This window comes from Melanerpes formicivorus, unplaced genomic scaffold (assembly GCF_026170545.1).
Source record: "Melanerpes formicivorus ecotype bairdi unplaced genomic scaffold, bMelFor1.0.p_v2 SCAF_29, whole genome shotgun sequence".
Classification (NCBI taxonomy): domain Eukaryota; kingdom Metazoa; phylum Chordata; class Aves; order Piciformes; family Picidae; genus Melanerpes; species Melanerpes formicivorus.
The window spans coordinates 7,685,138-7,698,942 of NW_027142381.1; the positions used below are offsets into that span (position 1 = coordinate 7,685,138).

General features: G+C 44.7%; 1 protein-coding gene across 11 annotated transcripts in view; it reads right to left on the reverse strand.

Annotated features, from left to right (window-relative positions):
- The window catches only part of BCAS3 (BCAS3 microtubule associated cell migration factor), a 383,738-nt gene that overhangs the window by 267,970 nt on the left and 101,963 nt on the right, over nt 1-13,805 (reverse strand). For all 11 annotated transcript variants that reach the window (XM_068154852.1, XM_068154842.1, XM_068154844.1 and 8 more), the window contains exons 14-15: nt 9,950-10,083; nt 744-1,008 (exon numbers count right to left, since the gene is read on the reverse strand). In XM_068154852.1, coding sequence (XP_068010953.1) covers nt 744-1,008; nt 9,950-10,083 — 399 coding nt within the window. The remainder of the gene's footprint in view (nt 1-743; nt 1,009-9,949; nt 10,084-13,805) is intronic.

Sequence of the window (13,805 nt, forward strand, 5' to 3'; positions counted from 1 at the left end):
ATTTATTGTGGATGTCCAGGTGTGCTTCATGATCATGGAGGCTGATCAGCACTGACAGCATTAGGTGACTACATCTGAATCATAGAATGGCTCAGGTTGGAAGGGACCTCAGAGATCATCTACTCCAACATCCCTGCCTGTGCCTCTCAACTAGACTCAGCTGTTCAAGGTCTCACCCAACCTGGCCCTGAATAACCTCAGGGAGAAGGCAGTCTCCAGTAAACTCAATGTTTCTGTTGCCCATCTGTCAGCAGATCATAGGATCATAGAATGCTAGGGACTGGAAGGCACCTCCAGAGATCATTGAGTCCAACCTCCCTGCAAAGCAGGACCACTTAGGGCAGGTCACACAGAAACACATCAAGGTGGGTTTCAAAGATCTCTACAGAAGGAAACTTCAAAATCTCTCTGGGCAGCCTGTTCCAGGGCTCTGTCACCCTCACAGTAAGTTAAGTTTTTTCTCATATAGAGATGAAATTTCCTGTGACTGAGTTTGTGTCCATTGCTCCTGGTCCTACCACTGAAAAGAGACTGGCTCCATCCTCCTGACAGCCAACAGAACTGAAAGGTGAAGCTGGAAGATTATGAAGATCTTCAGGCCAGCATCTCCAAAGGTATTTGGGAACCAAACCTTTTTGAGTCAGGCTCACACACCAGGTACTGACACATCCTAGAGGGCACGGGCATTAATGACTCACAGGGAAAGTGAGGGGGGAGGAAAAGAAGGAAACACTGGGATTTACCATGGAGGGGTGAGCCAGACGGGCTGCTTGACAGGCCTGGGACGGGGCTACAGCGTCCTCCTTGCTTGGACGTCAGCTCTTGCTCGATCTCCTCCAAGCCTGCGCTCTTCTGGAAGCGGCTCATGCGGTTCACCACCCGGGGCGACATGTGGGTGCGGACACAGGGCTGGCCTCCGTAGGGATTGATAGGGAAAACGTGGGAAGTGCCACGGAGTGTGCTGACCACCACCCAACGGCAGTCATGGCTGAAGGAGATATCCTGTACCTGGAAAACAGAGCGAGGTGGGAACGGAGTGACCGAAGTCCACACCGCTCCCGAAGGAAAGGGACAACCACGCTTTAAAGACAAGTCTGAAACAGAAATGTGGATTAAACCCCTGAAGTTTGGCCAACAACTAACATTTCTGTGTACATGGCAATGCACTTAATTCACAGTATGTGCTATAAATAGCAGCAGAATACCCAGCTCCACATTTTGTGTGCGTCTCCAAAGATTCTGTGATTTTTCTTTCAACGGGCCTGAACTTAGGAAAACAAACCATGCTGCAAAGTGCTACAGAAAGCCACAAGAGCTTGGTGTAATTTTCCAATAGGTCTGAGCTCTAAAAAGAGTTGGGAAATCATGTCAATTACAGGTTTTGTTATTTGTTTGTTTACTTTAATCACCCCCCAAAAACAAAAAAAGGGAGGAAAAGGGAAGGATGAGATGGAGAGAGAGAGAGAGATCTCACCACTGGGCCTGATTTTGACAGATACTGGCACTCCAAGCTGTATTTTCAGTCAACAGAAATACCATGTGCTACATAGTCACAAACCAAAAATCAATGGCTAGGATTTTCAAAAGCTGGCTGTAATGGCCTCTGAGCCTGCTGCTATCAGGGTATCCCTCCATGGGACTCCCAGGCATCCAGACAGCCCTGCATCCATGCTTTCTTCTTTTTCTCTTTTACTGTATAATGAACGATTTGGGCCATTTCTCTACATAAACTCACTCCATTTTACACACAGCCATCTTTACTGATCAGCTCTTAAACTCCCAGTAAAGCCCCCAGCCGTATTTCTTCTTCCTCCTCCAAGTACTCATCCCTCACTTGAGAAACACAAGTCCTATTCCAGCTCAGACTGGTCAGTCTTGAAACAAATACAACAACAGAGTTAAATATTTTCTACTTTAGTTACTCCTTGCATAGATCTCAGATATGAAGTCCAGAAGGATTTAATTCTCTTTTAAGTGTGCTTTACACAACGCTTTGATCGAAGGCAAATTCTTGCTCCTGAAGGAATGCTTTAAAAGAGAGATTAAAGTTTGTTTCCAACCCCATACTGGCAGACAACTCAAGAAAACAAGGAGTCTAGATTAAAATGATTTATCACAGAAGGCAACAAAAAAAAGAGTCCTAAAGCAATGTTCTTAAAGGTAAAAGCTGACTAATAAGAGCCATGGAGGCAAAGTGGGATTTAACACAGCAAACAAACATACAGGCGAAGGATTAGTTTTCATTATATCATTAAACAGCATAAACCAAATCAAATTCTTGAAGCTTTCACTGAAGCCAGTCGTACAATGCACTAGGTACTCAAACTGGAGTAAACACTGATAAAATCTTGACAAATATTCCAGAAATGCACTCCAGCTATCCCAGACAAAAGCGGCAAGCGTTCATCCAAGTGCAAGTTCCCAACTGAGCCCTGAAGCCTTGCAGATAAAAACGTAAAATAAAGGGGATTTAAGTCCTGCGACTTGTGACAAGGTATTTGGCTGACAGACTGTCAGGACACGAAATGCTTCATCAGCATTACGCAGGTAAACTAAAAACCCAGGGCTACACACCTGCTCTTTTCAATGCTGGTGACACAGGCAAACGATCTGCTAACGACACAGCTTAAACACCTCCCCAAAACCTGACAGCTTTGGCACTTGCAGCGGTTCTGGTCTCCCTGACGGAAAGTCACAGCACTTAGAGCTCCTAGTTTGCCTACAAAGTGTTTCACCTTAATAGATTGCTCCAAACAGGATTAGAGACCCCCACAGGGATTCACGAGAACAACAAAAAAAGAACCCTCAAAGCCGTGGAGTCAGAGCAAAACGATGGCACCAGGAGTAGTTAAATACTTGCTGCTTAAAGAGGCAATTTCTGCTGCTCAAAATGAAATCTAAGGACCAGCTACAAATGGCCATTCCCAGTTACAACAGAAAGGTCACCAAGATCATGCAAACATTAAAATGTTGGGATGCAGCTGCAGTCCTATCAAAGCCCCTGTTTTCTGATTTCCTTCACATCATTAGATGCGACCCCTCCGAACACATCCCTCTACTCCAAATATTTCATATTCATTTTAGATGCAGCTTTAAATTCCCCTCCTTGTCTCTAAAACCATCTACCTGTCCAAGCCTCCAGAAGGACCTTGACAGGATGAGAGGGTTGGGGCTGTTCAGTCCGGAGAAGGCTCTGAGGAGACCTTACTGTGGCCTTCCTGTATCTGAAGGGGGCTGCAAGAAAGCTGGGGAGGGACTTCTTAGGGTGTCAGGGAGAGAGAGGACTGGGGGGAATGGAAGAAAACTAGAAATGGGTGGATTCAGATTGAATGTTAGGAAGAAGTTCTTCCTCATGAGGGTGGTGAGACACTGGCACAGGTTGCCCAGGGAGGTGGTGGAAGCCTCATCCCTGGAGGTTTTTTAAGGCCAGACTGGATGTGGTTCTGAGCAAGCTGCTCTAGCATAACGTGTCCCTGCCCATGGCAGGGGGGCTGGAACTGGCTGAGCCTTCAGGTCCCTTCCAACCCTGACAATTCTGTGATGATTCTTTGAAAACAGCTTTTCTTTTCCTTCCTCTCTGCTGCTCTGCTCACTCACTCTGGAGTTCCACCACAAGTTGTGTGCTGCTCTCCAGCGCACCATGGCTGCACATTACGCAGCGTCCCCGGCTGCTGGCAGTATAAACAAGCTGCACAGTGGCCCATTAGCGGTTTTCAAGTTTATGCTAAGCGTTGCAATTTATTGCTGTCCTTTAGGTTAATGTACTATTCTTTCATGTATTTATAACATATTTCTGGATTTGTTGTTAATTATGATGTAATGTTTAGATACCAAAGATCAATCAAGAGCCTGTAGTGTTTACAGCTATATGTTAATAAAGTACAAAGCACAGCAGAGCTCTCACGATGCACAGTTTATTCTATAGCTCAAGGTCAACATCAGATTTAATGCTCATGTCTGTATTTCAAATTTTTATCTACCCTCTTCTGTCTGGGCTAGGAAAGGGAATTACAGACTTGAGGTTTTGTTTAACTTGGGGAAACTTCAGATTTTTGAAACTGCAATACTAAACACTTTTGTGGGAACAGAAGTGCTGTGACCGGCAGGACGAGAGGTGATTCTCTCTCACTCTGTGAGACCCCACCTGGAGTACTGCATCCAGTAGAAGAGGGACATGGAACTGCTTGAGTGCATCCAGAGGAGGGCCACAAAGATGATCAGAAGGCTGGAGCACATCCCCTGTGGGGACAGGCTGAGGAAGCTGGGGCTGTTCAGCCTGGAGATAAGAAGGCTCCAGGGAGAGCTTATAGCAGCCTTCCAGTAATTGAGGGGGGTACAAGAAAGCCAGGAAGGGACTTTTTACAAGGGTTTGCAGTGACAGGATGAGGGGCAATGACTTTAAGCTTGAGGAGGGCAGATCTAGACTGGAGATTAGGAAGAAATTCTTTACAGCGAGGGTGGCGAGACACTGGAACAGGTTGCCCAGGGAGGTCACGGATGCTCCCTCCCTGGAGGAGTTCAAGGCCAGGCTGAATGAAGCCTTGAGCAACCTGATCTAGTGGAAGGTGTCCCTGCCCATGGCAGGGGGGTTGGAATGAGATTATCTTGAAGGTCCCTTCCAACCCAAACCATTTTATGATTCTATGAACTTACATTTACTTATTTTGTGTAGTAGGAACAGGCTAAGCTTTTGCTATCATTCCCTCATTCTTTCCACAGCTTCTTCAAATTTAAACACAATGTTAATTAGAACATGTTCACAAAATACAATTAAAAAGTAATTCAAGCCATAACTGAAAAAAACCCAAAACAAACAAAACAAACCAGGGGTAAGGGCAGCACATAGAAAACTTGTCTTAAAAGCAGTTGATTAAAATGGGGTAGTCAGGAATGGCTGATTACACAAACAACCTCATGGGACAGGCAGTGACCTTGTTTACCACTACTCAAGGGAATGACTGACAGCCCACACCCAGCCTCCATATTTCAGGGCTTCTACAAGTTAATATTGAACTGACATGCTGCACAATGTGCTGCTATCAATTCTTAGGAAGGAGAAGGAGCCTGTCTGGGCCATCACAGACCCTCCCCAGGCAAACCCACTCCTGGATGTATGTGCAGAATGCAAAGCTCACAGCACTGAGCCATTTACTTTCACGGTGATTCCAAGAGCCCAGTATTAAAAAGCATTTTGATCTTCCTAGGGCTCTTTTTCCATTCCCTTAGTGCCCTTTTTTTCAGTTGTGGTGAGGTACAGAAGGAACAATGTGCATATTCTTGTGCACTCAGTGAAACTTCACTAGCAAAGTGACACAAGAAGAAAGCCTGACCAGCATCACTGCAAGACAAACTGAAGCCAGCTCCACGCACACTGTGCAGTGTCACAGAGAACACACACCACTCTTTGAAGGACATGACTTAAGTATTTAATTATGCTGTGCAGGGAGATGGCAGAAATAAAAACCCAGTATCATTAAACAACGAGGAAGAGCAGCAGTCCTGAAGAGGCAAAGGTCAAAATAAATTAGAGAACTGCTCTGTGGTGGAGTTGCTTCTTTATGGTGGTTTTTTGTTTTTTTGGTTGAGAAAATTAAGGAAATGAGGTAGCAACAAACACAAATGAAAAAATAATAAAATCATGGGCTACACAATAAGATTTATCAGAGCCACACAGACCCAACTCTGTCTCCCCGAGTTGTCAAAACTGATTTCAGTTTGGGATGAAACCCACGGCAGAATCTGGGCAGAGGGAGACATTCGTGTAGGGTCCCTCAGCCAGCGTGGCTGCTCCCTATTAATAACTGCAATTGCAAATGCCACTCCGCTCGGAGCCCCGGCTCCTCGAGCCAGTTAAGCTACTTCTAATTGCAGCAGTTTCTTATTGTCTGCTTTCATCAAAGACTGATCAACTTCCTTAAATCAATCTTTATTATTTCAAGACTGTCCCCAGATTCTTTCCCAGAAACAAGAAAGCCTCTCTTCCAGAGACCACTGCAACAATTACCGCAGCAGAAGCATGTCAGAGGAGAGGAAGAAATTTCCATTCACCGCGGAGGTTTACATCAGATGTTTGTAAACTCCTCCAGCGTTTCACTACCTGGACACGGTTGTGTGGCACAGCCTTGAACGGGCTCCACGGAATCACGTCACAAACCCATTCATGCGTTCCCCAGACAAGCGTAAAATCGCACGTGTTCCGTGGCAGCCTGCGCTGGAATGTTTTTATCATCCCTTCTGTTTACCTACACTGACTGCAGTCGGTTCTAACAGCAGCTGGAGAGGCAGAATAACAAAAGTCTGACAGTGTAGAAGATTACAGAGGGCCCTGGCCAGCAGCCCACTGATGCTATCATTACGTTTATTTGCTCTAGCTTGAGATAATGCTGCTTTCTGGGAGATTTTTTTTTGTGTTTACAAATTCAGATCAAAGAGAAAGGATCATCAGGTGACAGCCTAACTTTCATCTCCAAGTAAATGAGCCTCCTCAGTTCAGAACATGCTATACCTTCATTAAGAACCTTCCCAAATATTCTTGGATAAAAATGTGAGTGCAGCTGAGTGTTGACTTACAATGTAAGAGCTGCTGGGTAAGAAAATGAGTCCTCAACCAAAATGTGACCACAGCTACAGGCACATTTCCCCCCCTTTTTGATTGAATTATGCAAGCAAGGATTCTCTGAGAGCTTTGGTTAGATGCACCCAGCACTTGCAACCAAACTTCATAGTATCAGTCAGGGTTGGAAGGGACCACATGGATCAGCCAGTTCCAACCCCCCTGCCAGGGGCAGGGACACCCCACACTAGATCAGCCTGGCCAGAGCCTCATCCAGCCTGGTCTTAAACACCTCCAGGGATGGGGCCCCAACCACCTCCCTGGACAACCCATTCCATTCATGATGTAACACAGCACACCCAACACACACTGGGTTTTGCTCTCTCAAGCACAAATGCTATCCTAAAGTAAATTGAGTAACATTACAGTTCAAATGTGGTGCAGCACCAGAGGTACCTGTCAATATCTGGAACACTGATAGATATGGCTCCCTGTTTTCTGTTCCTGCAGTGAAGTTGGTATGCTGGATTGGATGTTAGGGAGAAATTCTTCCCCATGAGGGTGGTGAGAGACTGGCACAGGTTGCCCAGGGAGGTGGTGGAAGCCTCATCCCTGGAGGTTTGTAAGGCCAGGCTGGATGTGGCTCTGAGCAACCTGCTGTAGTGTGAGGTGTCCCTGCCCATGGCAGGGGGGTTGGAACTGGTTGATCCTTGAGGTCCCTTCCAGCCCTAACAATTCTATGATTCTATACTGTGCATCACACAAAGCATACACTGCAGATCCAACACTCCTTGGAAAAACTGGCCTGACAGTGCCCTCCATGTAGACTCCATGCCTGCAGAAGCAGTGATCCCATATAGGGGACTTCTGTCTGTCCAGCAGCTCAGACACAGCCACTCAGACAAGGACTTTTACAAACATCACCAATTCACCAGCTCTTTGTGCATGAACTAAATGGTCTGATAGTATCAGTGGGAAATATCTGCAAGAAAGACATCTGGTGATCAAAAAGCAAGAGAAGAAAAATCATGTATCAGGTGAGAGAAGGATTCCCACACGTTTGGAGAATGGATGGCACAGCACCATTGGCCAGAATCTCACAGAGGAAGCAGAAGATTTCAGTGTGGCCATTAAAATACCAGATACAAGGAGGGCACAATGATGCTGTTTAAACAATTTGTAATGGGCACTAGCTAAACAAATTTTGACACTGATAATCACTCATGTCCATCAACACAAATTTGAACTTTTTATAGCTCCAGTCCAGAAGGTGACCTTTAAGACCACTGGCCTTGATTCACAGTTAGCTTTAAACCAGGGGGGGAGGGGGAAAGGGGAAAAAAAATTAAAAGGGGAAAAAAGTCTGGCTGCAAATGCATAAATTAACCAAGAAAAGAGCTACAGAGACTTCCAGTGTGTGTGTGCCTCAGAGTATCTGCATTAGGAATTTTAAACTGAACACTCTCCAAAATTCTTGCCTAATGCTTCTGATACATGACATTTACAGGAGAAAAGAAGAGCTCCACACAGTACTCTTCTCACTAAACACCTCCAGCTACAGTTATTCCATCAGAAAAAAAGTAAATCCAGGCATTATATGATGGAAAGATTTTGCATAGATGCACATTGAGAATCACAGGTACCAATGCAATATTGTTGCTGGGCACTTTAATTATCCAGGGAGCTGTGAAACCTCCCAATGTGCCTCAGACTGAATTTTCTCTATTTCAGGCCACTCCAAAAGCTATACTGTTCACATCCCAAATGGAAACTATGTGGCAAACTAGGGGGAAAAACTTTACTATGTTGATTCTGAGAATTTTAATGCAAAGCATTCACAGAGATGCTAATACTATAGCCCCAAAAATGTGCATCAAGAAAGGTTTATTCTCTCAACTGTGGTTTGTTTGGTTTCCAATGCATGCCTTAAAAAACAAGTTTATCAGCTGTAAAAAACAGAAGAACATCTTTGTTCTTAGTGACTGGAGTCCTGTGCTGTGCTTTTCAACATTGATTACAGGGTATTTCCCATTTTTGGTGTGTAACTAGAACAAAAATAACCCTGAAACATTCAACACATTATAGCACATGCTCAGAGAAATGAGAGAGTATCAGGACACACACAGTCCTCAATGCCCTTTATATGATTTATTTAAATGACTTCTAAGTGTTATATATTTGCCCATATTCCTAATTTCCTCTCACTTTCCAGACTGGTTATCTCTACCTAGGGTAAACCATGGCCTGTAACAGTAATTACACATTTCCAGAATGGTAGCAGCAAAGCTTTAGAGGATTTCAGCTGCCAGCAATTTAAATTCATACAAATTGAAACATCATCAACCACTACCCACATTAAATAAAAAGCTTTCAGATTCTGCTTGTTACAAAGCTAAGGCAAAAAAAAATAATCCCCAAAACCTTAAGGGAAACTGAACAACTCAAAGGCAAAAAAAAGGAAGGAAAAAAGGGGTCTGAGGGAGCTGTAATCACAGTACCACAATAATCCAAGCTTCCAGTGTCAGGGTCATAATCACAGCGCCCGAGGCTTCTCTCTGTCACACTAGTTTACATCTGCCAGACTGTCACAAGTCTGTGCTTTCAGTGTGTAATTGCATCAGCAAGTGCAATACTCATTTCTTACCCCGTGGTGACATTTTTATTTATGTATTTAAAACAGGTTCTTCAACAGTTACTCAATGCTGCAAAGGTGAGGCTCCGCCGATGCCTAAAAGCATTGCGGTGAAGGATTCAAGCACAGCACGCTGCGCTGCTCCCATCGCAGCCAGCCTGGCACAGCTCCTCTCTCTCGCTTATTTCCCCACTTTATCAGGGCACCAGTTTACTGAGCATTGTTTAAAATACTATTTCAGACTTTTTCACTCGATGCTAAGAGCCTAATTCAGTCTGCAAGCTTGAAGAGCAGGGTTTTCAGACTGGGCAGCTCAATCTGTATCACTACAGTCTCCAACAGGTTCCCCCACTTGGCTCAAGTGCAGATAAAAAAAGTTAGGCACAGTCTTTTGGTTAACTCTTCCTTTCAACTCTTTAATTGTCTGCCTTTGGCTTTCACCACTGAAGTCAAGCAAACCCTGACAGTTGCTTCACGGGCACTAGACAAATGTTTAACATGTTACATGAGAAAAGGTTAAGTACAAACACAGCTCATAATCTGGGCTCTTTGCAGGCAGTGTCATATCTGAATAAATCTGACAGCACCTCGTTGGAAAGGGCAAGAATTTATTATTGTCCAGGTTAAACGCTGTGCTCTTATCCTTTCTGTGGCTAGGACATAAGAAAGGCTCTTTGTGTGCTGAAACAAACATTAAAGTGCCAACATACACAAAATGTATAAGGTGTCTGGGGATTATTCCTCAGCAGAGAGTTTTAACTTACTTTGGCTTCAGTCTCTCCCCTGTGAAGTGTGTACAAATGATGGACGGCACTTTGTGATGATGACCAAGGATGTGTCAGGATTTGGAAAACATGGAAATCGTGGCCTAATGTGTCAGTAGTGACCAGCAACATCCCTGGGTAAACAAGAAAAAAACAAAGCAAAAAGAAACACAAAAGCACAAGAGATTAATCACTGCAAAAGAAGAAGCTTAAGCAAGTCTGTCTTATGTTTGATTTTCTGGAAACAAAAGCATTACAGAAAAGGACTGAATTGCAAGGAATTCAGCTCATAAAACTACATCAGAACCTCAACTAAAATCATATTAGCAGTATTACTACTTAAATATTGCAGTACAAATCTATAACAGCCAGCTGGAGAAATCTGGGAACATTCTAGCTAAAGCTGAGAACTTCTGTGACCAATATGAAGCATTGAAGTGATTAATGTTAGAGAGGGAAACCTCAAAATGCCCTTCACTGGGACAAAGGCAGCAGGAAAAAAGATTGATGTTTCCACAATAATAATTGTTGGAAGAAGAGACATTATCAAAAGCCAGCCAAAACAACCCATACCAAAAACAATCCTGAAGAAGCATCCTTCTTACAAATGTATACGAGAGAAACTCTCTGATTTATTGCTTGAAAGGCAGCAAATCAGAGCTGAGAGCTTTCAAGTGAAATATTAAATTAGGTACTAACTTCATTGAAAACAGCTCACTGATGGATGTACTGAAGTGATTCAATTAGAAGACCAGCAGAATCACAGGAACTTATATATGCTCTCTACTTTTGATTCCTCCCACTCTGTGTCACTCCATAGCCCAGTTTTTAAGCATTCACAAATATAATTGAAGTCAATTTGCCACAAAAGGTTAAGTTTTCATGCCAAAAAGTAAGCAGTTTTGTGCAGATCAGAAAACTCTGCTATCAGGGCAGAAGGTAGGGCTGCAGTCAACAAACTTCAGATTTCCTGTTCTGTATGAAATATCCATATTACCATGCTAATTAATGGCATTTCATAGTTTCATAGTTTCACAGTTTCATTCAGGGTCGGAAGGGACCACAAGGATCATCTAGTTCCAACCCCCCTGCCATGGGCAGGGACACCCCACACTAGATCAGCCTGGCCAGAGCCTCATCCAGCCTGCTCTTAAACACCCCCAGGGATGGGGCCTCGACCACCTCCCTGGACAACCCATTCCAGGGTCTCACCACTCTCATGGTGAAGAACCTCCTCCTCACATCTAGCCTGAATCTCCCCACCTCCAGCTTCATTCCATTCCCAAAGCAAGCCCCTGATATTTAATTAGCATCAAGTACAAAGGGATTTTAGCCATTTAATAGCTACACTGAAGTGTTTTCAAGGTACCCATCTATTAAAGAAACCCAGGAATTTCCACACTGCTCTGTTGTGTTGATTCTCCATAGAAAGCACCACTGAAACACTTTATCCTTCAGGAAGAGAACTCACAGCTCTGACATAAAAATGTTTTCTTTTCAGTTTATTTCCACGTGGCTCCACGATTCATGCTTCTGCTCACTGCTGCTAAACAAACACATGCAGGACAAGTGTGAAGGCTCTCACTTCTTGCCATAAAAGTCCTGGAATAGGACACCTGGGGAATTTTGGAATCAAACTGGAAAAAAATTTCTCTTGTGTAGGGAGCAGCAGAGAAACAATCTCTCAGTAAAAATCAAGGCTAATGAACTTTTCTACAGAACCAGCACACAGCATCACTAATCAGCATGCCAAGTGTTTTCTTTCCCTCCTTGGCAGTCCTTTAAACCCAAAAAGAACAATTTCAGCAGCCAAAGCCTTGACCTTCTGAACCCAGTGTCACCTTCTGAGCCCAGCCTCGTGCCCCAGTGCCTCCTCCTCTATAGCAGGCTTGTGAGCACCTCTCAGCTCACAGGAGGAGCAGCACAGTCCTGAAGCCTCCAACCAGGATAACACAGCATGAACATCTCAGTATCTCTTGACCATAACCTTTGAGAAGTCAAGATCTTGTGAAGGCAAACAAATACTTTGAAGACAGTGAGGCCCACCAGCAGTAAGGTACAAAATCAGAGAGAAATCATAATTGTATTTAGAGACAGAATTACCCAGAAAGTTTCCTCCTCAGCTTGACCACTGAGCTGGTAGGGCTTGGCCAGCGCACAAGGCCACCCACACTGCACACATCCATTCCCTCAAAAATCACACAAATGCAAGATCTTAAATCTGACCTCAGCAAGATTCCCTCCAGCAGACATACTTTTGCTGTTACAGGCTGCTACTCTGACTCTGAGTGTTAGAAATGAAAGAGAGTTTGTTATGGAGCTGAGAAATCCGTGAGTGCATTTGGGTATTATGTTTGGGCGGTAAGGCATGTGAGCTGAGGTTGGTCTGGATGTTAATGTTGGCTTAACTGGCAATTTCCTTGATTTGTAGTGACTGTGTTGATAGGAAATACGGCTAAAGTTGCTCAAGTGCAAGCCAGCCAAGTCTTTAGTGTGGGATTGTGCACACAATTTGCATTAATTCTGTTCTGAAACATCACAAAATACACTTCCCTTCTAGTGAAGTGTGCGGTCCTCGATGATGTATGGCATTTCCACTGGAGAGACCTGGAAGCAAACAGGGCCCTGGTGCGCTAGAATTAGGCTACTGCTCTTACAGGAGTGAGGAGATTCCACAAGATCTCATTCAACACAGCACTAAGGATTTCTTTTCTATATTCCCACAGTTGCCGCTCCTCAGACATATAGGGCAAGAGGCAATAGCTTTAAGTTTGAGGAGGGAAGATTTAGACTGGAGATCAGGACGAAATTCTTTAGAATGAGAGTGGAAAGACCCTGGGACAGGTTGCCCAGGGAGACTGTGGATACCCTCTCCCTGAAGGTGTTCAAGGCCAGGCTGGATGAGGCCTTGAGCAACCTGGTCTAGTGGAAGGTGTCCCTGCCCATGGTTTGAACTAGATGATCTTTAAGGTCCCTTCCAACCCAACCCATTCCATGAATCTATGACTTTTGGTCCTTATGAGCTCTCCTGTTATTTCAGATGGAAAGGACCTTTGGAGAAGCTGGAAGAGAGGACTCCATAAGGCTTCTCTTAACAGTGAGCAGACAGCCTCAGCACTTCTAGTGCTAGAAGTGTTTTATAAACATGGATAGAGAGCTGAGTGCACCCAGAGACCCGAGCACAGCGTTCCTCATGTGTATCCCATCACATGGCACAGCACAACCGTGGTCATAAAAAAAACAACCACCCTTGGAGCGAGCCAGAAGTCTGTCTGGAGGCAGGAGACAGAAAGCTGTGTAATAATCAGGAGCCAGTGAAAACACAGGAATTACCATACTGCCCTGTCCATCAAGGCTCTGGCTTGTTTAGCTAACCAGGATCTCGTTTCCAGCATTGGCTGCAAACGCAGGTGTCTGTGCATGGTGCAGAAACCCCGCAGGACACAGACGTGCTAGAATTTCACCCTGCTCCTCACAAAGGTTTTTGTCCCAAATCTCTACTCACCCCAAGCAGGGCACCGCTAGAGAGCTCACTTTGGGACCGCACACTACAAATGTCTCTAGGTCTGATGCTCCTAGCGTAAGAGGGACATGGAACTGCTGGAGCGGGTCCAGAGGAGGCCACTGAGATGATCAGAGGGCTGGAGAGCCTTCCCTATGGGGACAGGCTGTGACAACTGGGGCTGGTCAGCTCAGAGAAGAGAAGACTCTGGGGAGACCTTATAGCAGCCTTCCAGAACCTGAGGGGGACTATAAGAAAGTTGGAGAAGGGACTTTTTACAAGGTCTTGTCATCAGAGGACAAGAGGAAATAGATTGAAGCTTGAGGAGGGCAGATTTAAACTGGATATTAGGAA